At 45.6% G+C, this 24528-nt stretch overlaps 14 protein-coding genes across 14 annotated transcripts; 8 read left to right on the forward strand and 6 right to left on the reverse strand.

Annotated features, from left to right (window-relative positions):
- Positions 1-398: 398 nt before the first annotated feature.
- On the reverse strand, positions 399-2309 carry TRV_05398 (uncharacterized protein; the record flags this gene model as incomplete). The annotated part of the gene is made up of 1 exon (XM_003020458.1): positions 399-2309. The coding sequence occupies one exon, from the start codon at positions 2307-2309 to the stop codon at positions 399-401; it is 1911 nt and encodes a 636-aa protein (XP_003020504.1).
- A 264-nt stretch (positions 2310-2573) lies between these two features.
- Positions 2574-3632, forward strand: TRV_05399 (uncharacterized protein; the record flags this gene model as incomplete). Its single annotated transcript, XM_003020459.1, has 3 exons — positions 2574-2804; positions 2863-3501; positions 3594-3632. The coding sequence occupies 3 exons, from the start codon at positions 2574-2576 to the stop codon at positions 3630-3632; spliced, it is 909 nt and encodes a 302-aa protein (XP_003020505.1).
- Positions 3633-3742: 110 nt separating this feature from the next.
- TRV_05400 (uncharacterized protein) lies at positions 3743-4803 on the reverse strand (the record flags this gene model as incomplete). Its single annotated transcript, XM_003020460.1, has 3 exons — positions 3743-4185; positions 4223-4524; positions 4697-4803. 3 exons carry the CDS (start codon positions 4801-4803, stop codon positions 3743-3745), a joined length of 852 nt encoding a protein of 283 aa, XP_003020506.1.
- Positions 4804-5194: 391 nt separating this feature from the next.
- Positions 5195-6019, forward strand: TRV_05401 (uncharacterized protein; the record flags this gene model as incomplete). Its single annotated transcript, XM_003020461.1, has 1 exon — positions 5195-6019. The coding sequence occupies one exon, from the start codon at positions 5195-5197 to the stop codon at positions 6017-6019; it is 825 nt and encodes a 274-aa protein (XP_003020507.1).
- Positions 6020-6724: 705 nt separating this feature from the next.
- On the reverse strand, positions 6725-8038 carry TRV_05402 (uncharacterized protein; the record flags this gene model as incomplete). Its single annotated transcript, XM_003020462.1, has 5 exons — positions 6725-6950; positions 7009-7431; positions 7496-7595; positions 7618-7868; positions 7950-8038. The coding sequence occupies 5 exons, from the start codon at positions 8036-8038 to the stop codon at positions 6725-6727; spliced, it is 1089 nt and encodes a 362-aa protein (XP_003020508.1).
- A 665-nt stretch (positions 8039-8703) lies between these two features.
- Positions 8704-10255, forward strand: TRV_05403 (histidine acid phosphatase, putative; the record flags this gene model as incomplete). Its single annotated transcript, XM_003020463.1, has 3 exons — positions 8704-8976; positions 9070-9450; positions 9512-10255. 3 exons carry the CDS (start codon positions 8704-8706, stop codon positions 10253-10255), a joined length of 1398 nt encoding a protein of 465 aa, XP_003020509.1.
- A 709-nt stretch (positions 10256-10964) lies between these two features.
- TRV_05404 (uncharacterized protein) lies at positions 10965-12395 on the forward strand (the record flags this gene model as incomplete). Its single annotated transcript, XM_003020464.1, has 1 exon — positions 10965-12395. The coding sequence occupies one exon, from the start codon at positions 10965-10967 to the stop codon at positions 12393-12395; it is 1431 nt and encodes a 476-aa protein (XP_003020510.1).
- Positions 12396-13125: 730 nt separating this feature from the next.
- On the forward strand, positions 13126-13734 carry TRV_05405 (uncharacterized protein; the record flags this gene model as incomplete). Its single annotated transcript, XM_003020465.1, has 1 exon — positions 13126-13734. The coding sequence occupies one exon, from the start codon at positions 13126-13128 to the stop codon at positions 13732-13734; it is 609 nt and encodes a 202-aa protein (XP_003020511.1).
- A 121-nt stretch (positions 13735-13855) lies between these two features.
- On the reverse strand, positions 13856-15107 carry TRV_05406 (uncharacterized protein; the record flags this gene model as incomplete). The annotated part of the gene is made up of 4 exons (XM_003020466.1): positions 13856-14448; positions 14502-14654; positions 14722-14969; positions 15064-15107. 4 exons carry the CDS (start codon positions 15105-15107, stop codon positions 13856-13858), a joined length of 1038 nt encoding a protein of 345 aa, XP_003020512.1.
- A 1631-nt stretch (positions 15108-16738) lies between these two features.
- Positions 16739-17341, forward strand: TRV_05407 (uncharacterized protein; the record flags this gene model as incomplete). Its single annotated transcript, XM_003020467.1, has 3 exons — positions 16739-16766; positions 16832-17128; positions 17196-17341. 3 exons carry the CDS (start codon positions 16739-16741, stop codon positions 17339-17341), a joined length of 471 nt encoding a protein of 156 aa, XP_003020513.1.
- Positions 17342-17437: 96 nt separating this feature from the next.
- TRV_05408 (uncharacterized protein) lies at positions 17438-18989 on the reverse strand (the record flags this gene model as incomplete). The annotated part of the gene is made up of 2 exons (XM_003020468.1): positions 17438-18844; positions 18918-18989. The coding sequence occupies 2 exons, from the start codon at positions 18987-18989 to the stop codon at positions 17438-17440; spliced, it is 1479 nt and encodes a 492-aa protein (XP_003020514.1).
- Positions 18990-19819: 830 nt separating this feature from the next.
- On the forward strand, positions 19820-20760 carry TRV_05409 (uncharacterized protein; the record flags this gene model as incomplete). Its single annotated transcript, XM_003020469.1, has 2 exons — positions 19820-19955; positions 20087-20760. The coding sequence occupies 2 exons, from the start codon at positions 19820-19822 to the stop codon at positions 20758-20760; spliced, it is 810 nt and encodes a 269-aa protein (XP_003020515.1).
- Positions 20761-21042: 282 nt separating this feature from the next.
- On the reverse strand, positions 21043-23636 carry TRV_05410 (uncharacterized protein; the record flags this gene model as incomplete). Its single annotated transcript, XM_003020470.1, has 2 exons — positions 21043-23424; positions 23493-23636. The coding sequence occupies 2 exons, from the start codon at positions 23634-23636 to the stop codon at positions 21043-21045; spliced, it is 2526 nt and encodes an 841-aa protein (XP_003020516.1).
- A 264-nt stretch (positions 23637-23900) lies between these two features.
- TRV_05411 (uncharacterized protein) lies at positions 23901-24287 on the forward strand (the record flags this gene model as incomplete). The annotated part of the gene is made up of 1 exon (XM_003020471.1): positions 23901-24287. The coding sequence occupies one exon, from the start codon at positions 23901-23903 to the stop codon at positions 24285-24287; it is 387 nt and encodes a 128-aa protein (XP_003020517.1).
- Between the last annotated feature and the right edge of the window lie 241 nt (positions 24288-24528).

Raw genomic sequence — 24528 nt, forward strand, 5'->3', positions numbered from 1 at the left:
CATTCACGCCGTGTTGGCGCCCAACTTAAAGATGGACCTTCAAATAACATATCTAAGCATACTAGCTAGATACTTACACACGGGTGGAGCATGTTGCTAGTCACTGTGGGAGCACAGCCGTCATCTTCAGTTTCTGCAAGGCCTCTATGCCATGCAATTCAACAAATCTATTTGTACATAATTTATATCAACGACAATAAAAATACAAAAACTATATAGTATCTCCGGTTCTTAAATGTCGTTTATATGGTTCAGTTCCATTAGTAGCTCCCATCCTGTTACCGGAGACCAAGTACCTGAAGAAAATAGATAAAAGGGCAAGCCCAGCTAACTCCGTAATCCCCAGGGTAACCATCAACGTGACTCGAATCAAAGCAAATATTTAAGATGGATTTCGTTCAATATATCAAGTTGCTACTGGAATCAACATCGACCCAGTAAGACTGTATGTTGTTGAGAGGCCCTAAACTGTCACATTGGGAGAAAACGGGCTCTTCGGTGTCACTAAATGTAACCGTTCCAAATATAAATGGAAGCTCCAACGGTGGAGCGGGTTTCACCAACCCTGGATGAACGACGCCGTTGCCCTTCCCAATCCACAATGCTACCACTTTTCCGCTCTGTCGATCCCAGGCGATTATGTGCCCGGTACACCTCCATCTCTCTCTAGAATCACCCAAGCCGGCGGCGTTCGCCGGAGATGCTCGAACGCCAATATATCCCAGCTGCATTAGAGACACATTACCAAGGCTCCGTATGGGCACGCCGTTTCCGTCAACATGCACTCTGATAAGCCCAAGGGATGCTGGGGACAATGGTTGGCCTATATCACGTCCTAGCTGAGGAAGATTACCAATAAATTCAACCGGTGAACAGGTGGGGAACCAAGCGTAGTCCAAGGTATCGGAATTTTCAAGTAGTTCCATCTTTAACGGGATATCAACTCCTTCATATTCGTCTAAAAGGTCGGCAATGGCGGATAAGTTATTCAGAGATCTTGAACAGCCATTTGTTTGCATTCCGCCTTGTAACTGACGTATGAATTTAACGCTTGAAGTGTAACCTGAGGGATTATAGCAGGGCTGGTAGCCGTCGTTAGCAGCACTAGCACTGTGGATTTCTTCCATGCTAAGTGGGTGGTAGTGATGACCGGCTCCATCGTTAAACCAAGTAGCACCCAGTACTAACTCGAGAGAATGAAGGTCGCGTTGTAATAAAGTAGCAGTAGTTGCAGGAGCAATTACAGTCCGAAGAAGTCCGTGTGAGTCATGCTCTAGAAGAAGCCTCCAGGTTGGGGCCGGAAGGTGTTCGTTCAAATCAATGTACTTTGAAGCTAGTTGAGCAGCTTCGAGAGCACGACCTGGATTTCCCAGCGTCAAGAAAGCCTCGATTGATGCAATAGCGCTCTCAGTTATCGCCGCCGTTTGCCCATATTCAAGTTCAGCTTGGACTTGACGCCAAAGATCAAAAACCATTTTCTCTCCACCTAACTCACCTAGGAGCTGCAAATATTTCGGTAAGACCTCGCTATCTCGAATGCTGGAGAAATCCAAATGTGAATGCAAGGTGTCCGCGCTAGTCTGTTCGTTTCCCGGTCCGATAATCACTCTCAGCATCGCAGATTTATCGATACTTGGATCTTCCCAATAACGGCGTTTGAACCCGTTCGACAATGAGTCTATGAGGTTAACGCTGATGGACCGTGGTAAAGTGCCATGGCCTCCCTTTGAATAACTCCGTAGATATAAAGCTAACGAGCCGGGTGAAAAGTCCTCAGCCGCGTAACTCATACCCAGAAGGAGTAATTGGTGTGTGTCTTTAACCCCCAACCGATTTAACCTTGCCAGAAGGCCGTTTATTGTCATAAGTAAATCTTCCCCTTCCACCCTGGTGTGACACTGATCCAAGGCATTTTCAAGTGACTGAATCGAATTTAGCAGATTAGCCCCTGAATTTTCAGAATTGATAAACGTCTCAATGTCCGCTTGCAATCTTGAGAGTCCATGGCCATTCGGAAGCTTGGGTAGTGGTGGTGAAAGACGATCAACGGTGCTTGGTCTTCTGGGTAGCCGGTTTTTCTGAAATTGAGATGTCAAGCGTTCATCCAGTTTCTTATCGAGCCTATCTCCGGGTCCGCTGCATGTTGTGCCGGTGATGGCGAAGCGAAGGAGCTGTGCCTGGGACGGTTGGAATAGAGACTTTGCCGGCAAGCTTTGCGAATATCTCCGTAATGTGACAAATTGAGAAGATGATAGCAGGCCGCAGCGCTCTGTCATAAGCCGACAGCCATCAAGCGTCAAAGAGCGCATTGAGACAAGAGTCAGCTCACTCCATGCGTTGCTTGCGGGTTGATACCAATTTGATCAGTTCTTCCTTTGGTTCTTCAAAGGAGAAATAGACGTCAGTAATTACGTAATCACTGGTAACTACCTAGCCTACTAATCTTTTGAACTTTGTCTTTCTCTTCAACCAAAATCCTTACTTACCTACATCTGTCAAACACGCCTCCAACCTCTCTCCAGAACACACTTTGCCGATATTCGCAGAATCGTAAAAGTGCACAGCACGCGATAATGCCTACCGAAGCCGAAGCCGCCGATACGGCGAAACCTACTGACGGCGCCACAACGTCACATCAAGAAGATAAAGCCGAGAAACAAAAGAATGATCTTGAACATTCATCTAAAAAGAACTCTTCAGAGACTGAGTCTGAGAACTCGATAGCAAACAAGACAGAAGCCGAAGATGCGGCATCGAAAAACCAAGACAGACTTCAGAGATTCAAGGCCCTCCAGGCAAGAGCAGTAAGGAAACCTCGTCGATGGTGTCTCCCATCTCGATAAGTACTAACCGAGTCAACAGAAAACGGCAGTGAAAAATAATTTAAAGGAGACTGCGGCGGAAGCCCATCGTTTATCTGTCGACCCCAACGCTCTATCTTCCATATCGCGCAAGCATGCCTTTGCATCCCACAGCTTGCTAAAAGCAGACATAGAAACTGCTGGTGAAGATTTCGAACGGAAACGTGCGTGGGACTGGACTGCTGAGGAATCTGAGAAGTGGGATCGGAGAATGGATAAGAAACAAAAGCACCGGGACAATGTTGCATTTCAGGATTACCGTCAGGATGCCCACAAGAACTATAAGAGACAGCTTCGACGTATGCAGCCAGACCTGGAGGCATATGAAAACGAGAAGGCAGCGGCAGTGCAGCGTGCAGCTGCCAATGGTGGACTTGAAATAATTGAAGATGAGAATGGAGACATCGTTGCTATCGACAAAAACGGGGCATTTTACTCCACTGCTGATTCAACAGACTTCGTGGAGAACAGGCCAGACAGGGCCGCTATTGACAGGCTAGTAGCTGACATGCAGAAGGCGGAGGAAACCCGTCTTAAGAAGCGTAGGGAACGTGGTCAGGGCGATGATGATGCTGACGTTACCTACATCAATGACAAGAACAAGCGTTTCAACCAGAAATTGGCGAGGTTTTACAATAAGGTACGCATTCAAGGTGTTAAGTTTTTGGGGCATATACAAAGAGTGTATACTAATCAAATATCGTGATAGTACACCGCCGAAATTCGTGACAGCTTCGAAAGAGGGACGATGATATAACTAAACCGGATTAAGCGATGCAGTTCATATTTTACAAGACCGACCTTATTTAACAGTCGATAATAGTCTACAGAGGGTAGATATGGGCCAGCGGGATGTGGTAACCCACCGAATGATGCTACGTTCAAAGCATCGTTTTCCTCCAACCTTTGGTTGCTAGGTCTTCAATCTTCTTCGGGCTAACGACGCCATCCACATCACTGTCATCGATTGACTCAACCACGGCTTCACCAACGACGCTGACTTTGAGAGGCTTTTCTGCCATCGATCCCAAAGCCGAGAGCTTTCCGCCAGTTAACAAATTAACCTCCGAAGCTATCATACCTCCCACCGCTATGGGTAAAGATAGCCTGCGAGATGAGTCGTACATGAAGGTCGGCCTCACAAATATACTCCGCAGATTTGGAAACATGGACATAATAGATGACTCTGCTTCCCTCTTGGACAATATATACCCTTGCGGTATGATCGGGGCTCCAGAGGACGCTGATATATAGACAAACGTTGGGATATTTTCCTTGGTTGTCTTTTTGGCAAGCGAGATAGCTGTCGAAGCGATGGAATTAGCTATGTTTCATTGATAAATTGGCCAGAGTTCCCTTACCTGATTCCGTATTCATTGTTCGATATGTCATTTGGCTTTTGCCCGGGCCAGTTGTTACACCTGCAAAAGACCCAACCATCTTCTGTATCCCAGTAATAGGAGACTCCTTTCCCTGTAATATGCCCTTATAGTCTGCCTCCAGAATAATGCCCATCGAATGTACAACAGCAGAGGCATTCTTAAGATGCTCATTGTACGAACTGGGGTCTAGGAGATCTGCTTTTGCCCATTCAACCTTTTGTGCCCATCGTGGAGCCTGGCCCGAAGGGCTAACTGTATCCCATTTCGGTTCTCCGTGACGACTATGTTATATATATCAGTTAGCCAGCGAAAGTATGGAAAGCTGCTTCAAGGTCAGCACTGCCGGGTGAAGCACACCTTAATGACACAACTTCCCACCCCCTAGCTATAGCTGATTGGCATATTCTCGCTCCTAAGGACACGATATAATGCATTAGACCTAAGTTTCCGCACTATTCCGATACCATGGAATATTGTTTATAGATCAGGGTTATCTTACCAAGAAAGCCGCTCCCTCCAGCTACAACAATTCTCTTAGCCACAGCCGCTGTTGCCGTCATAGTAAGGTCCCACGCTTCAGCAAAATGAAATAAAACAAGCCCAGCTCTCCAGAATCTCACGGTTGAGAGCTATTATTGCATTTCTCTAATCTTCCTTTGGAGCTCCCAAAAGAAAAACTGTCTTTGGAGCTGGCCGGGGAGCTTATCGCATAACGTGATCCGGATAAGGTTGGACATGGAAGCTCACGGCTTATCTAATCACCTTTTTATAGGACCTTTGCTGATAACTACTAGAAATATCAGCACGGCCAAACTTGCCAGCATTTCAAACAGCAGAGCTCAGACGGTACTTAAGCAAAAATGCCCGCGCCAGCAGGTACGAAACGCGTTCGGGTAAGTACTTTGTGAATCATGGTATATACATATTAATATATATTTACTCTAACCATGGATGTCTAGGGAACCCAAATATTCCGTCCTTTTGGTATGGCAAATTGCGAACGCACTCGCCCTCCATCGAATAACTGACACCAAGGTTGCTAATTTGAAAATATGGCGTAATGTAGTATTCGGAAGCGAGGCATACCCCTTTGATCCTAACAAACGACCCGAAGGCGCTGCGGAAGACCACACTCATCAGTGGCGTGTATTCGTTAGAGGCATTAATGGCGAAGATATTTCATACTGGCTGAAGAAGGTGCAATTCAAGCTACACGAAACTTATGCGCAGTCCGTCCGAACAATAGAGGCACCACCTTTCGAAGTAACCGAGACCGGATGGGGTGAATTTGAGATACAAATTAAGCTATATTTCGTGCCAGAGTCAATGGAAAAACCACAAACGCTATGGCATGGACTGAAGCTTCATCCATATGGCTCTGATGTTGAAGGGAAAAAGGCAAGAAGGGAAACTGTGGTCAGCCAAAACTATGAGGAGGTGTTATTTAATGAACCGGTTGAACAATTTTACGACTTGCTCACTGGTGGGACTGGTGTTGCCCAGCAACAAACGAAAGGAAAGTCGACGAAGGGAAAACAAGCCCAGTTGCCGCCCACGGCGCTAGGTAAAAGAACTGCTGAAATTCCTCATACGGACAGTCCCAAGAATCCCTATAGTCGAAAGTCGGAAGCAAAGGAAGTCGACCGGATAATAGAAGCAACAAAAACAGTGGAAAAGATTTTGAAGGATGAAAAGGCAAAACTTTTGGAGAGAGAAAAAGTCCTTGCCGGTCTCAAAGAGACTGAAGGAACCAGCCTTCTTCAGAAGAAAAGATAAGGTGGACTCTGGGACTTGTTACCTCACATTTTCAACGCCTAAGGTCTCTGCATCCAACGACCGTTTGGATGCTACCACTCTCTCCATCGAGAAAACCATTCAAAGTAACCATAGTATGGGCCCGGAAGACACATAGTTGGCTTTATGCTGTCCGAGCAACGCATAAAAACTGTGGCTAACCGTCAGTCACGCATTTGAATGTTAGTCGGCGATAGAAGGTACTACGAGCAAGATTTCAAATTCGCCTGTCGAACATCACGCTAGTCAACCTTTCAGTGGCAGGGGATTTGGTGAACGATATCCTTAACTGTGACCAGGTCATATTCTAAACACATGTTGTGTTTTCATATTCAGTGGTTGGCCGAATATCTGGGCTGGAAGAGAGCCAGCAAACTGCCAAGTCTGCTCCATTGTGGCTTTGTGGTGCTTTCCCTCCTATCTAGCCAATAATGATTTACCCTAAATGTATCTTTAGGAAACACTAGACGCTCTACCTAATAGGAAAGAGCCCTCGATGAAATTAGTAGCCGATAGCTTTTTAGGATCTCGATATAAAAAAAAAATAAATAAAAATGCACCGGCTCACTTTAACTTCACCCTTCGGCGATCAATTATAGGGGCTTAACTGTCAGTATATAGCATACACTTGATCTAGAAACGATTGGGTTGAACTTGTTGCATGGCACTATCTATAATATGTAGTTATCATGACTTCTGAGCTTTGAACAGCTCTGGTTTCATGTTGATTTTGCATAATTTGGCAATACACCCACTGAGTTGCACCAGGGTTTGTAGTCCTTCTAGAATTCGCATGTGGGTAAATCCAATCTCCTTGATGAACTCCAATTTTGAATGTTCAGAGAGATTGGGTATAGTTTTAGTTACTCGGAACATGGTTGATATGATATCATGAGCAGAGTACCCAAGTTCCCTAAGTAACGAAGTCAGCAAGGGACATTGTATAAGAAATAAAGGTTGGTAACACGCACCACAACTCATTCAGAGTATCCAGGGCAATATCAACTTTTCCTTCCCAGCATGCTTTGATCATTGCCTGCACTTTGACTGGGTGTGGGCTATCTACAACCCTGAAAACATTATCACCGCTCACAAAGCCAAATCCAGCCCATGTACTCTGCAAATTGTTGATTGCCTGTCGCATATCACCTTCCGCGCTGAACACCAGTGCAGCAATTCCGTCATCAGAATATTTAACTTTCTCGGCTTCACATATCTGCATCAACCGCTTCACAACCTGGGCATCTGTTAAGCGCGAGTATCTGAGAATCGCACAACGAGATTGTAGAGGTTCAATGATCTTGTTAGATTGATTACATGCAAATGCAAACCGAGTTGTAGTCGAAAATATCTCCATAGTACGTCGAAGGGCTTGCTGAGCGCCAGATGTCATACTAACAAGACGTTAGGTATGCGAGCTTCTGCATGCGAGCACATAATATCAGCCTTTCAGCTCACCTGTCTGCTTCATCAAGAATGACAAGCTTATGTCTGCCAGGGGGTAATGTGACTTTCTTCTGTGCGAATCCTTTTATTCTGTTACGGACAACATCGATACCTGTGCCATTAATTAACCTTACGGAACAAATTCAGAGCATAGTTTAGCAAACCTCGTTCATCACTGGCATTGAGCTCTAGTACGGCCTCCTTATATGTATCGCCTAACAATTGTCTTGCTAAGCAGAGAATCGAGGTTGTCTTTCCTATTCCAGGCATGCCAGAAATAATGACATGGGGCATGTTTCCATCGCGAGCGATAATCTTTAGCCGTTCTATCGTTTCAGTATTACCCACAACATCGTCTAGAAAAATTGGTCGATATTTTTCAACCCTATCAACGCCGCAACCCGTCAGCCATTCTATCAACAGCTTTTCCTCATTCCCCTTGAAACTCCTTCATGAGCTCCCTTACCAGGGTAATTCATAATTGACCGGAGCACCAGAAACGTCGGCGCGGGCAATTTTATTGGCAGCTGCAGTAGATGATTCTGCGTGTGCCATGTTCGAGATATGCAACCTGGTATCTTGTGTATTCAACGTCGTCTTGTGCCTAGATTGGAGTTGAGTTCAATTTAGATTTGAGCAAAACGCGATGTTCGCGTTTAAGCTTATCGCGGATGGGTTTCCTTATCACCACGTGACTTTCTGAAGCCTCTGCTTATGTAATCACGGCCCATGCCGAAGCGTTCTGCGGCGGCGCCTTGATCGAGCAAGCCTCTTTGGGGACCTCGAGCGAAAAGTCGCCTTCATCTCCGGGCCAGCTTCAATGCACGAATTAATTGTGACTTTCTCGTACTCCGAACCACTCCGCTCGTTTTCCTGCCGCTGACAATAATCTTGCTAAATCGCAGTCGAAAGAGAAGCGCACGTGGCGCCCCATGGCCCCGGCCCTAGTCCTAAACAGGGAGCTCTCTCTGCTCTTCCTCTTTCTCTTCGAGCTACGCTCGGCATGAGTGTTACATAAAGGCTAACTCGGGGCTTCAATATGGGGAGAGTGGCATCCCTGTATGGCGTGCATGTGTGTATATATAGCTGAATGCTTCCCTCCCTGGAATGGTCGTCTCGGTTGTTTTGTCTTGGTAGTATTCACTATAACGTTGGTTTACGCCCAAGTTGGAGGATATACGGGAATACTTTCAAACTTGGCAGCAGCTGGCACTGACAAAATGCCGGGCATCAACTCACCTCTGGCACTTCTCGCACTACTTGGAGTCCAGCAAGCATTGGCCGTGGACGGTTCATGGCATGCTCCCAATGCTACCGATATCAACAACCTTGACAAGGTCTTGGATAGCGACGGTGTTTATGGCTTCATCTTCGACTCCTCTCAAACACCGGACAAGGAATATGGCAAATACAATTGGTGTAATATGCCACACACCCGCCCCAGAGAATACCCAAAAGCCCCAAAGGAATACAAGTTGCAATACGTAGAAGTTGTATGTCTCCAGGAAAGCATCGACAATGTTAACGTTGACAGTAGCTAAAATAGTTCATAGATACACCGACACCATAAGCGTACTCCTTATCAGTCCAACACCTTCCCTCAAGAATCTTACCCTTGGGACTGTGATGACGAAGGCTTGTTTTACTACGGTGAACCAAAGAATGGCCGAAACAGTGCCAAATCCTATTGGAAGGGTTATCAGAATCCAATAAATCCCTTCCAGCCTTCGGGATTTAAAGGATCATGCAGCTTTCCCCAAATTTCAAAGGAAGGACTCGATGATTCGTGGCAGCATGGGCGTGATTTATTTGCCGTTTACCATAAGCTCCTGCGTTTTCTCCCACCTCAATTGGACCAAAGCAAAGTCTCGTTTCGTGTGACCAACAACATGATCACTAGCCAAGTTGCAGGAATGCTTATCAATGGAATGTACGGCATCAGAGGAGATGTACCTCTCAGCATTGAGGTATGTTACCAATTCTATAGGCACTCGCAGTTTGTGATCGGAGCTAATAATATCTTTCAAGTCCCCACAAACGGACTCACTTGAACCTAAATATTCCTGTCCAAAATCGAGTGCTCTCTTTTCAGGTGCGAAGGATGCCCCCAACACACCGTGGGCTGACCATCTAGCCCGTACAAAGGAGTTTGTGGCAGAATTAGACGCTATTTCTGGCGTCTCTCCATCCGACTCCGGATGGCACTCCAGTTTCGACCACTATTTTGATAATTTGTCAGCTCGTCTCTGTCACGCCAAGCCGTTGCCATGCAATATCAATGACACCTCGAAATGTATTACTCGGACTCAGGCTGATAAGGTCTTTCGACTGGGCCAGTTCGAGTATTCTTACATGTATCGCGACTCCAAAAGCTCTCTCCCTGCTAGCACATCTAGCTTAGGTGTCTGGATCGCAGAATTTGCCCAGCATCTTCGTGATCAGGTAGCTGGAAAGGATGGGAAGATGCTCTATAGACACAACGTCGCCCATGATGGAAGTGTTTCAAGGCTTCTATCAATTCTCCAGCTGGATGTTATGGTTTGGCCCGGCATGGGCTCCGAGATTGTCTTCGAACTCTACTCCAAGAAAAAGGATACGTGGGGCCGTGAGAAAGAGTACTTTGTACGTGTTTTGTTCAGTGGCCAGGTCATGCGCAGCTCCCACCCGGATCTTGGCCTATTGGATATGGTCCCTGTCCCAATTCTTTTGTCATATTTTGATGGCCTCGTTGGTGAAAAGGCAAGGTTGGTACCTGGACTTTGTGGGAATTAGTTAGGCTTTCCCCAATGTTACTACATCTAGTATTTCCCCGCCCTATAACTTGTGTGAAAGTTATATTGTTCATAGTAGTCGTGTCCATTAATATCCTTCCATTAATATTTTTATCACTTTTTCATGGACGAAGGAATATTGAATAATCACCTTTACATACGAGGGAGAAAGGGGTTGTTGACCGGCACAATCTTTCGGCTCTCGGCAAACTTGCCGCTAGCTCACCTGCCCCCTCGGCATTATGATGATTAGCCGTATACCCACCCATGATTGGTATGGATAGCTTTCATTTGGCCCTCGTCAGACTCTCGTAGACAACAGTAATTAGCATTATGATCTTCGGGGCTTCTGCTCTTTCCAAGACTCTTATTTATTATTATTAATTTTTGTTTGTTACAATAACTAGGAGGCAGTGCGAATTATTCCGGCTATGAACAACACGAAGAGAATGGAACTCCGAACACGAATATGAACATCCGGTGATTGGCTCCCTACAATATAGGGTACAAGTATTCGGAGTTTGTTCGTTAATCAACATGTTTCATCCAAAATATTAAATGTGAGTGGAGAAGTCTCCAGCTTCACCGCTTCGTACCGGGTATTGCATTCCAGTCATATAGTTACTATTTGTGCTGTAGCCTTGATTATATATACCTGGGCTTCCAAAGGACCAGACACGAAATAATCACAAGGAGTGGAACTGGAAAAGATGAACACTGAAGATATGGGTACAACATTATGTGACCGAGACGCATTGCGTACTAAGTTTTCTAAGGCGATGTCGGATATGTATAAAAATGAAGTGCCTTCATATGCCGACTTGATCGATATTGTGACTGAAGTCAACGCAAAATTGGCATCTCAAGATCAATCAAATACAGGAGTAGAAACCAGTGGCCCAGATACCAAAGATACCGGCAGACTCACGCTTGAGCGACATGGAGCAGTTCGCCTTGGGACCTCCTTTGAGCTTTCGACGATTAGGCGATTATTCTCTCAGTTTGGCATGTATCCCGTGGGATATTACGACCTTAGCGTCGCCGGATTGCCTTTACATGCAACCGCATTCAGGCCCATTGATGCCGAGGCGCTCGAAAAGAACCCCTTTCGAGTTTTCACGACACTTCTGAGGCCCGATTTGCTAAGAAAAAAGGCTCGAGATCTGTCCCACGCCATACTGAGAAAGCGAAGGATTTTCTCCAATCGTCTCCTAGACCTTCTTGATGAAGCGGAAATAAAAGGGGGGATTGTACCTGACGTGGTGGACGAGTTTATCGAGGAGACACTGGAAGTATTTCGTTGGCACGAAACTGCTGTAACAAGTCATGGCGAATATTTGCAGCTCAGGGATGAACACCCTCTTCTAGCAGACATTGCATCCTTCCGAAGTGCTCATATCAACCATCTCACACCCAGGACTCTGGATATTAACCAGGCTCAAGTAGCCATGAAATTACGAGGGTTGGAGGTCAAGGAAAGGATAGAAGGTCCCCCGTCTCGGAAAAATGGGATACTTCTCAGGCAAACAAGCTTTAAAGCAATCCATGAGAAAGTATATTTCCACTCCTTTGAGGGCGGAATGGTGCAAGGTATTCATACCGCAAGACTTGGCGAGATTGAACAACGGGGTGCCGCATTGACATATAAAGGTCGGCAGTTGTACGACACTCTTCTTACGGAAGTCAATGATAGGACAAAAGGTTTGGAACTTGGAGCACCGGCCTATGACAAAGTTCTAGCAGATGTGTTTGCCGCATTTCCGGATGATAAAGATACCCTTCGAGATCAGGAGCTTATATTCTGCTACTATAAGCCAACCAGTAAAGCGCTCGGACTTCTATCAGAAAAAATTGCTGTTTTTCCAACATCGATAGATGAGTTGCTGCGCCAAGGGCTTGTGGAATTCAAGCCGGTGACCTATGAAGATTTCCTCCCTTTTTCTGCGGCTGGGATATTCCGCTCAAACCTTGGTGAAGCTGGCGGCGAAAATCCGGCTATAAAATCAGAGCAAGACCAAAGGGGGTTTGAAGAATGCCTGGGTGACAAAACGAAGGATAGCATGGAGCTATATTCGGAAATCCAGCGGAAGAGTGTGGCATATTGCTTACACCTTTTCAATCTCAAAGACATGAGCCCATAGATTGTGATGAAAGCTCAGTCTCGCAAGTAAATTTTCAAGGAGTAACTAACAGTTAGCAAATCCAACTCCTAATTATAAGAGAGGGTGTTTCTGTGTAGTTAGGAAGCTCAGTCATAGGGAACGAACAGGCTGCGCTCTTGCAGTGAATCCAGGCTTATCAACTTTGGATATGTGTTTTTAGCAAGTCGAACGTAGCCGCAAAGCCCCTGGAGTCAGAATAGCTAGGTAGTTAAAGCGGCGCCAACTTATCTCCGGAGATGGCTTCGCTCCCGCGAAAGGACTAAAAGCGGCCATGAAGGTTAATTGCATATCGATAAACCAACACTTCAATGTATCGCAAGCAACAACGCGACCTGACTACCTAGCTCTTCTACTTTATTCTTAGGTCTTCGAAAGACAGCACCTCTTATTTCTCCCTAGCTTTATTACACAAATCCTCGACATCGCATTTTTAGATTGCCCACGGAAACATGCGCCCGCCATGACATCACGGCAGCGACACAGACGCATTCCCTCTGGGGGTAGCGCTACCACAACACAAACTACTGCGTCAAATGCGTCCACGACGGTGCAGGCGCCAAACTCCACAAGAACTGGATCTTCACAACCTACATCTACGCTTCCATCGGTGCGCAGGACTCTATTCAATTCTGCAACCAATTCCCGGAGCCAGCAGTTAGCATCCAATTCGGTGTCTATTACGTCCTCAGATTATGGTTCTGTCATACAAATGGACACCAATACAGGCCTGAGTGGGAACTCAAACCCGTTTGGTGGAAGCAATATATCGAAACCAGTACCTAAATCTGGCACGTCTCTATCGCCTAGTCCTGATAACGGTGATATTGTCCCTCGTGACAAGAATGGATGTTACAAGCTGGATATCCCTGTGCTACCGCCCGCAGTGTTTGAAGAAGCTGATGGCGGCGATTCAATGGAAGGCATAGAGCACACTGGAGGTGCCGAGATACCAGTTGAAGAGGGAGGAGAACTGGCTGGGAGAGACAAAGAAAGTATGTTTCTTCTCTCTTCATTTATTGCACTTGGAGTCAGTTCTAGATATAAAAATCTATTTCTAACAAAGGAAACAGAGATCGATGCAAGCTTTGTTGAAATGATGCGTCATAATAGGAGTAGGCATATTAATGGCGAGCCATCTGGTATGAACTATCGCTTGCTGCCACTTGTCTTCCTGGAAATAAAACTAGTTCTACTAGAACAACTGCTAATGATAACCCTAGAAGTGTTCCTATTAGTTCAGCAAAACCTCAGGGACAGCGTGTTAAAGCTCGAAGAGGATAATTGGATGTTCGAAGCTGAGGAAGAAGTCAAACTATAGCCGCCAAATGCCTGTTTGGTTTCTTTACAGAACGAATCCTGGCCTACAGCAATCATCTACCTGGACTACCAAATTCTTATCCACAGAGGGCTAGCAATGTCTATAATTCGTACCTAAGAGCCTAATCTAGGTCAAGGGACGGTGGAGCCTCCACTCTCTTAGAGGCCTTGGGTTGCTCGTTCGATTTCGACTGGCCAGATGGCCCTCCGAAAAACATCCCCATCATATCCATCAACGGGTTTGACTGTTTTGGTATTTTTATACCAAAATATAGCTCTCCAATGTGGGCCAAGGCATGATCCCATTCACCAGCCTCTTGAATATGGGACTGATACTGCTTGAGAAGCTGCCTGAATAAATCAGGAGTGCCGCGCTGGATTGCGAGCAGGAGTAGGTTTGTGAAGTTAAGCAGAGGTAGAGAGGGGTATACACGAACATCGTTCTGCTGGCTGCTTACTTCCTGAACACCGAGGGATTTACCAGACTCCGACGTGGAAAGGAGCTGTGTAAATACCACGAAGGCCTTATTCGCGTTAAGAACGTTACCGGTGAGAAGATAAGGAAAGACAGCGCGGCAGCAGTATATCCCGGCTGTGTGCTGCTCGTCATATGTGTACCACTTATACTCTAATTTTGCTAGAGTGTCGGCGGATTCAACAGTCCCGAAAGCGAGATGTTTCTCAGCGTCGTATGGTTCATTCTCTAACATCCGCCCTAGATTAGACCCCAACCCTAAGGATCAACTCGTCAAAAAATGATAAACATACCTTGTGCATAGGCAGATCCAATAGCGTGATGCAAATCCGGGTCACCCCTTTCTAAGCCCCCGAATTTTGAGCTCCAGGAAATAATTTCGTTTATATATCTCTTCCTAGTTGGCTCCTCTGGTGGGAATTCCCGAAGCAATTCAATGAGCCGTTCTAAGGAAAAATCAGTATTATTCCAGGAAAGAATTCAGCAGCGGAAGAAAAGTCTCGATGGCCGTACGTTTTCTCTTTTTTCCGACTTCATCATCCGCAACCTCCCACCCCGCCTTGTTGTAAACTTCCAATACAAGCATGATTGCTAGATCTCCACCACTTGCAGACGCACCCTGCTGAGCCCCAGCTTGTAGCAGTGCCTTGGCGCCCTCGGATAGTATATTTGCAGCTGCATCGTAGTTGGACTGTTTTATATATCGTGCTGCGATCACACGGAGCTGCTGGTGGGATTCGTAGTAAGCTCCGGAGGCAATCCTATTGCAAGCAAAATGAGAATTAGAAATGGCACACAAAATCTTAAATAACCCAAGGGTTTTAAACAATTAGCGGCTTAGGGTTTCAGCTTTACTTCTCTTGCTGCCGGGCAATGGTTTTCTCAATTCGAGATGTCATGATAACCACCACTCTGCTGTGGCCTTCTTGATGTGGGGTAGCTAGCTGCTATGGGAGAGAAGTGTATGTGAAATAGATTTAGGAATAAGCCACAGGTGTAGAATCGAGGTATCCTCGTAAAACAAACTGTTATTATAGAAGAAGCTAGAAAGAGTCTGAACGTGCAATATGTCTTTCCATTTTTCGAGATGCAAGAGGGAAAGCATCCAAAGAAGAGCGTCGTCGGCACAGCCAATCAGAGCGCGTTCTTTCTTAGTTAACTAAAGCTCTCCATCACAACACCAGCAACCTATTACGTCGAACTACCTACTAATAACAACTGGCCACCTATATGATATTATTGGGGCTGATATCCAAGACTCCATATATATTGATACCACGAATTAGTTATTTGGAGCCGATTTGAATCAACCTAGTTCACAGTTGATTAGTTATAGCCTGCTTAAATTCTCCATCGAACATAACTAGGAGAACGACGGCGCTCCTTAACTGGGCAGGACTATTCAGAATAGCCAAGTGTCTGCTATTATCCATGGAGTGTAATATACCACCTGTCTTGCGCTACCAGCCTAAACTAACATGCTCCATAGTTGTTTAGACATGGCTGCTATCTTTGAGACCCTGCCTGTCGAGAAATTCTGTGGAATATCGGAACCCCTAAAGCGGCCAAGGGTGGGATTATACGCAATAAAACTTGTTGTGTACAGATACTTTAGGCTAACCAGAAGCCTTCATTATAAATATTCAGGAAATTGCTTGTTTTTCTTACGACGAATGGCACCGATTTCGACTTGATGACTCTGGCCTCCGTTACTACTATCCTCCAAAATTACCGGTAGACCTAAAGGCAGGCTTTGACACCTTTATACAACGTGATGAATCGGAAGATAAGCATCTCAATGCGCTCCTTGACACTATTATTGCGACCGAAAAGGATAAAGGGAGGAAATACGATATGGACTTTGTTACATGGAGAGGAATGATGACCAAGGCGAGTTTATATTTTATTCATCAGCGGTGATGCATCCGGATGCTAATAATCCTATTCTAAAGATATTCACCGCTCCTTATGATACTATGAACGGGTAATAAAACGCTAACTCGTTCGGGAACCTGATACCTGAATGCTAATTTATCATTGCATTTCCTCATTCAGATTTGAAATGAATGCCACATGTTTTCAAGTGTGCTTCCCCTTTCCCCCCGAGTTGTAAAGATATACTGACATCTTCGCCTTTCCAAAGGGCCAAATGTGAGACTCTGCTCTATAACCATTACTACTGGCAGTGTGCTCACCAATGACCCTCTTGATATGCTAGATTTATTGAAGAGTCTCACTCTTACCACCTGGAGCAACTTAAAGAACAGTCAAACAGAAGAGTGCGCCCAGGAGCTCGTTCATCTGATATGATGTCATATTGGGGTATGTCCCTTGATTTGACCGAACACAACTGTTGCCATTCTACTCACTTATTCTTTTGAAACCAGGTTATAAGTTCGAGACCGTCTCCGTACTCTCGGAGCCATGGGACGCGGCAAGTAGAGAGACAATCGAAGCTAGGGAAACTGACGTTGTGAATAACAATCCACAATATTGCTCGCTTGTCCGCACGGGAATTGGAAATATAAGGATGCTTCTTGCTGGGGAGGTCGATGCAGGTATGCCGCCATCTAAACCCAAACTCAAAGAGCTGAATATTCACATAGATATTCTCGTGTCAAAGTGTGGGACTGCAAGCCCGACAAGAAAGATGACCCTATCAATTGGGTAGAGCTCAAGACATCTGCAACAATACGACATGCAAACGACGCTATAAATTTTGAGCGCAAGCTTCTCAAGTTCTGGGTCCAATCATTTCTCCTCGGAGTTCCAAAAATAATAGTCGGCCGGCGTGACCAAGATGGTTATCTCCTAGCAATTGAAGAGTATACTACCGATGAGATTCCCAATATTCCCAAAAGAGGGGCAAATACATGGGATGCAAACACGTGCATTAACTTTGCCTCTCAGTTTCTGACTTGTATGTTATTGGGTCAGACTTTCTCCTCTTGAAATCATACGGCTAACCCAGGTAACGTACCATTCAGGGTTGAAGACAATCGTAAACTCGGAAGGGGTTTGGAAAATTCGAAAGGCTGCCAAGTCTGGTCAGATTGAAGTGCTTAAAACCCAAGAAACTGGCCATGGAAACATTCTGACCCCCGAATTTGTCGAATGGAGATCGCAAGGGTAGGCCACAGCAAGCTTGCTGTGAGACAGCCTATCGTTCAGCCTTCATATATTAGATGCAGTTGGAGTCATTAAGCGACCGCTATTTGACCACAAGTAATTATGCTTCCAGAGAAGGCTCACAGTTGTTCTTCTCGGACTGCTCTCGCAATTTTTGGAAATATTCGTCTCGGCGCCGTCTATTTTCAGCAGACTTTATTGCCCTCTTGTGCCTCCTCCCCTTCATATGGATTTCCCAGGTATCTGCTCCGGCAATGGTAGCATTACAGGTCGAGCATACCCTCATTTGTGGAATGTCATCAACTTCAAAGCGAGAGGGTGCATTCGCAGATTCAAAGAATTCTTTCGCAACCACTGACATATCTTTGGGATGTGGGAGAGTGACTCCAGAAAGGAACTTTGAGGCAATTTCTTCGGCGGGCTGGCGTACAACAGTGTTCCAATCTTCCACATTCGTCGAATCAGCAATATAAAGACGGTCTGTCATCCCAGAAGTGCCTAAAGCCTTCCACAATTTATTTCTAATCCATCTTGTTTGATGTTTAGCATATATTTTTGTGGCAGTCTGAATTGATTCAATGCACTCCTCCTTCACTTTATCAAGCTCGCTATTTTGTTCCTCCTTTGCTGTGAGAAGTTCGTTAATGTACGGCTCCAGTTCCTTAAACCCAATTGACATCCAAACTCCGCGAGTTCGATCGACTTCAACTCCCTCCGAGGCTTTATCCTGTAAATATTTGAACATTCTCTGGGCTTCGTTCAATAGGCCTTGATCTATCATTTCGTGCACACGCTTGTCAAGTCGCTTCCGTAATTCCTCCTTTTCAGTATGGACCCAAAAAACAAGAAGAGAAAACCTCGCCTGGCCTAGCTGAGTGTCTGGATCCTCGAACTCACCGGCCTCGCAGGAATCGTCATCCTGCAGCGCTGCCTGTCTAATCTTTTTTTTCTGTTCTTCATATATATCTGAAGCTCGCCGCCCAGTCTGTAAGTAGATCTCTAGGGACCGCCGAACCTTTCTCTTCTCATTTGGGTGCCACCGATTTGCCATTACGGGGTCAACTTCTTTTAATTTTTCATAGACCTCCTCAGGAGAAGCATTCAGTATCGAAAAGTCCACACATTCCTCCCGCTCTGCCTTCGAAATTTCGTTATTTGGGGGTCCTTCCGATGGCTTGAACATCTGGCTGTTCGGATTCCCCTCGCCTTCATCAAGTAAGGGTTCATGAAAGAGAACGGATTGTGTATAGTAGTGTGTCCCGCCAACCAATATAGGGACTTTACCCCTTGATCTAATCTCATCGATGATCTTTAGGCTCTCCTTCTTGAACACTCCAATCCTCCAAGGGTCCTGGTCCAGGTCTACACATCCAATCAAATGATGTGGGATACCATGTCGCTCTTCAATGGGTATTTGGTTGGTAGTTATTGGAAGGCCCTTGTACATCTGCATAGCATCTGCACTGATTATTTCTCCATTGACTCGGATAGCAAGGTCAACGGCTAACTATGTAAAGTCTTTAGTGCATGCTATCACTCTGGGGTATATAACGGTTATACAGTATTCTGTAGCTACTCACTTTGGACTTTCCCGTCCCTGTAGCGCCAACCACAGCAATCAAAGGATTCATAGTCGAATTTGCCTTCGCCATGAGTGATCGAGTAAATCTAAACATATTATTATGTGTTACATGTCCTTGGTAACTGATACATTCATGCTCTGTTCAGAAAACTTCGGTTTTCAATGCGGAAGAAAAGTTCCTCACGAGGGCTTGTAATTTATATGTGTATGATCTACGTATAAATTACGTTGTAGTTAGTGAAACTGTACATATTTTCTTACATCCATTACAATACTTACACAGAATCAATACATACACAGATTTGAGATATCAATAATGACAGATGCTCTCCAGTCCAATTTGATAGACCTCCGTGGATGACTTCGCACTTATAGGGCATTGCCAAAGATTGTATTTCAATCATCGAAGAAACATCTACACCCCCACCGCATGGTATTGACGAAGCCGAATTTTCATAGGTATTATATCCGAGAGCCGGTTAGTTATAGAACTTGGGGATCTTGACGTGTCCCTCATAGCCATCGACTTTTCAGCACACCAAATGCTTTTCTCTAGCATCCTTTTGACATGTTGAAATAAACCGAATACGAAACAGCACAGAGACTTCACCAGCTAACTAGTGAGCATTTTGACATGGATCGTTTGAAACACTCAGTGATTATAAATCTCTTCACGTGGTTTTGCATCTAGGTCGGGGCCTGCAAGGGTAGATTCTCAAGGACTTTGAGAGACACAGAAAATTATACAAAAGCATCAGAGACATCCTCCCCTTGACTGACAGACCTTGGAGGAAGCAATTTACCCTCTGTTGTGATTGTCGGTCAGGAACTAGTTATTTCTCTGCCAGCCGGCGTTCTTTTGATTGGAAGCAGTTATCTACAGCACATTCAAGCCTCGCAATGGCATCCGCCGACAACACCCCGAGTACCGATATAAATATCAACAACCTGAGCTACAAGTTCCCCGATGGCTCGACAGGACTGTCAGATATCACTATCGACCTCCCTCAGAACAGTCGAACACTCTTGATTGGCGGTAAAGCAGACTCCATTCCTCGTCCTTGTTATACCACCTACCCTCCATGAACCACCATCCTCACCCCGCGATTTCACATTAATTGCCTTTTCTAAACTGTCTCTGCTCTGCCTTTGCTTCTCTTTATCCAGCCAATGGTGCCGGAAAAAGTACGCTCCTCAGGCTCCTTTCAGGCAAACGCCTTGCACCAAACGGTTCCATCGTCATTGGTGGAGTCGACCCGTTCAAAGAAGGCCTCGAAGGTGTCACATACCTAGGAACCGAATGGGTTCTCAACCCTATCGTTCGAACCGATATCGATGTGCCGACTTTACTCGCGTCTGTGGGTGGAGACTACTATACGGAACGAAGAGACGAGTTGGTTGATATCCTTGACATCGACATGTCATGGCACATGCATGCTGTGTCCGATGGAGAGAGACGACGTGTGCAGCTTGCCATGGGCCTGCTGAGGCCCTGGAACCTCCTCCTGCTAGACGAAATCACTGTTGACCTGGATCTACTCAGCCGAAGCAACTTCTTGGATTTCTTGAAACGAGAAACTGAAAGGAGGCCTTGCACTATTGTTTATGCCACCCATATTCTGGACAACCTCGCTCAATGGCCTACGCATCTGGTACATATGCACATGGGCCATGTAAGGGACTGGGGTTCTATGGAAAAGTTCTATAGCAACCGGCCTCGCATGTCGGAGAACAGTCAGCTTGGCGAACTGGTGCTGGAATGGCTAAGGAAGGATATGAAGGAGCGTGGTCCTCGACCCGGAAGACCAGCAGAGGCGAAGGAGGACATCAGAGATGAATGAGTAGCAGGCATACGTCCAGTTCATTGGATGTGATACTTGTGTGTCGAGATAACCTATTACGTCAACCCTTAACGGTGAGCTAGATTTTCTTATTTTCTGCTGTTAATGCCCTTGGGTGGTTGCATTTGAGCATAGGCGCGGCCTCAACGCCATAGACATTAAACACTGTTTGCCCTTTGTTTTGGAATTTGGTCTTTTAGAACGTCGTCTCTTCTTTTTTTTTTTTTTTTTTTTTTTCACTATTGTAACTAGATAGTTACCCTTTTTTCTGCAGGGACCTACCTATTTTGGTGGAAGACTATCAATATTATATAGACGAATTGAAGAATCTTCACTGGCGACAGCAAGCTGGTATCCAGGTTTTCTGCCAGTTGCGGTCACATCCTCTCCATGAACTTCTACCAGTCCCTTTACTGGCCTCCAAGCTATTTGAGTAATAGATTTTGACGGGCACTCCGTTTGTGGAATCATGAGCATCTCTCCTGCCTCCAAACTCTCCGCCTGGACCTTGCCGACAAATATCCGACCCGAGTCATCTCCAATAGCAATGTAGAGTCCATCATGCACCGATATAGGCAGGAAATCGACAGCAGTAATTGGGTAGGAGAAAGTAATTGTGGTTTTCGCAGTAAATGTGTCATCCTCCTTGAGCCATATCTTAACGGACTTGTCACGGCCACCCGTAGCAAATACTGTAGCTGTTGGATGCGGTGCCCAGCTCGCACTCAGTATCATTCTTGAATGGCCTTTCGGGTTGGAAGCAAGCAATTTAAACAGTAATTTGTTGACCGAGTCTCGTTCAAAAACCGCCCATTGCCGATCACGCCCAACACTGAGCAGATACTTGTCATCGGCAGAAAATCGCAATGAAGTTATCGTCAATGAATGGGCAGTTAACGGAGGCCGTACTTCATTCCATGTTGAAGTGTCATATAAACGAATGACCGCATGGTCGATAGAACTAGCCTTGCATGCAGTAGCGATGACTGATAGATCATGACTTGCAGTGACTGCTGATATTTCGTATCCATGGCCATATAGCTTCTCATGCTCCGGCCAAAGTGTATGTCTTGCGAGATGGTCCTCTAGCGGTGGATGGTCAAATTCCAGGTTATATACTTCTGGCTGCACTGTTTGCTGTTCCCCCTGGTCGCCGGCTTCGTTTGCTCCCTCGTCATCGCCAACCTCTTCGTCCATTGCTTTATTAGACAGCCCTAGGACTGGAATACTTGCAGCGTCTGGCATTTCCTCATCGCTTTTCGGGTTAGCTAGTCCACTTAGCCGTGTAAGTAAATTAGCCACAGCCCTGGTTTCATTAAAGACCCGTAAAAGCTTTTCATCGGCACCTGACACAAATCTAGATGGGCCGAGTGGTGCAAGGCAGTTGAGGTCATAGCCATGTATTTGAGGCCGTGAAAACTCATGCCATGAGTGATGGTTACCCTTCTTCCACTCAGCATATAATCTCGTTGTTTGGTCTCCACTAGTAGACAAAAGATACCCTCCGTTGGTCTCCCAAGCAATATCACAAACTGCTCTAACGTGTCCTGTTATTCCTGGTATAGGAAGCCATGCATCTGCCGCAGTATCATGTCTCCAGGATCTCCAACTGCCTGTCCTGCCTAGGCATACAACAACATCCCCGCATGGTGACCAAAGACCAACCCAAAAGCCACCAGCACTACCGGTAGCCGTGGTAGAGCCTTTAAGAGAGCTAATTTCTCCCATTCTTGATAGAGAAAACCACACACCAGTTACCGGGTCCTGCTCCCAGATGACCAAAGAGTTATCTGCGGAAGCAGATAATAACTGTTGCCGGAGAGGGTTTGGATGCCATGCTACAGTATAAACCCAGTCTTCATGGCCAAAAAGAAGAGCCTCGAATGTTATTGAATACTTGGCACCATTCAAGTCAAAATTATGCGCCTTTGGAGTTAAAGTCGCCTGCTCCACTCCAGCTAACAATTGGTCTTCCACATTCTTAGGCGTATCTGAAGTAGTGCCTTCTCCTAGGCTCACTTTCCAAAGGCGAATGTATTTATCCTGGCTGCATGAAGCAAGAAGAAAGTCCTGAGAGTTTGTAGGCCTATCTTCACCGGTAGGGCTATCCTTGACAGGTGAAAACGCAAGGGAACGAATCCAGCTTTCATGTCCAGTTAGGGTAGTACTCAGTTCAAACTTGAGGTCATTGGTATCCTGCGCGGAATATATCTGGACTGCAGCCCTAGTGCCTCCAACTGCAAGCACCATTCCATCTGACTTGGCTCCCGAATTTTGGCGAGGTATGAGTTTTAGAGCCATAGCAAGAGGGAAATACCGAGGTTTTAACGAAATGCTCTGTAGTAGTTGGCATTTTATCTCATCACTCTCCTCAGTTATACTCCAAACTTTGACAGCTCCATCTGCAGCCCCAGAGACGAAGGTATTTGACCCGCAAGCGACCTCAATGCAGTTCAGCGACCCTTCATGATACCCCTCCACGACTGCTGCTTGTGAAAACTTGGGCGGACTGGAAGTATCTGGTTTCCATATTCGTATAGTATGGTCACTACCGCCAGTGAGAAGTAGTATCGACCCGTTGGTGGGAGATGTGTAAAATTTAACAGCGTTTACTCTGTCAGTATGGCCCACTAACAGTGTGTATACGCCTGCGCCATTTTTGTCCTATAATGCAAATCACTGGTTAGATTTTCAGTCGATACATTCCAGAGAAGAAGTAATTGAACTCTTACCAAGGGGTTCCAAACGGCAATATTGTTGTTCGCACCGAAGGCTAACAAACCAGACCCATGGTGCCAATCTGCTGCCGCAGGATTCCTGTTGCCCCCAACACTGATGAAATCTGTGGTGATAGACACCATGGATGGCAAAGCCATTGAGTCTAGCTTTGAATAATGCCAAATACCTCCCGTCCGGCAGGCTGCCCTTCAAGCGAGGATGTTGTTCCTTTTTGAAATCGTTCATTATGGATTCCTTGCGCAAAAACAACCTTCGCAGTCTTATCGATAAGAGATTTTTTCCCTCCCCACCTAGTTAACTAGTTAACCAATATGTTAATGACATTGTTAAGAAACCACCACGCATCTGGAGGCGCCTTTTACGTCAAGGAGATCTGCATTTTCTAGACTGCTTGATTAAATATGGGCTCGGTTATGGCTGGTACACCTGATGATACCAAGGGTAATGAGACCCTTGATATTACGGTAGAGTTCACGTTCGTCCCCCAGGAAAGAATTTTATACCGGAGCAATAGAACTAATTATACAATCGCTTTCAGAGGAGGCCTTGAGATGCTATTCTCAAATCAAAGGGTTCATAAGATTGCACTACCGTCCTGGGACCCAAGCGGATCTGCTGCGAATATCAGCTTCTTAGTCAAATACTTAATCGAAAACGTGATGAAAGACCCGAGAAAAGAGCTATTCGTGGTTGATGATGCAGTGTTAGCATACCATTACTGGAAGCTAGAAGGCCGATATTATGGAAATGAGGCTAACATCTTTAATTCAGACGACCTGGCATATTAGTATTGATTAATGACGCCGACTGGGAGCTGGAAGGAGAAGACGCCTATGAGATTTCGAAGGGTGATAACATTCTATTCGTATCTACACTCCATGGAGGCTAGATACTAGCATGGAGAGTCTGGTTCAATAACAACATCATAAGAACAGTTTCGTCATCAATAAAGGCATAACATGGGGAACAGGAAGAGTGAATCATTATCTCATACATGGTCTAGTTCATAAGCGGAACGCGAACAGAAGA

Source organism: Trichophyton verrucosum (genome assembly GCF_000151505.1).
Source record: "Trichophyton verrucosum HKI 0517 chromosome Unknown contig00413_1.f1.exp, whole genome shotgun sequence".
In the NCBI taxonomy this organism is placed as follows: domain Eukaryota; kingdom Fungi; phylum Ascomycota; class Eurotiomycetes; order Onygenales; family Arthrodermataceae; genus Trichophyton; species Trichophyton verrucosum.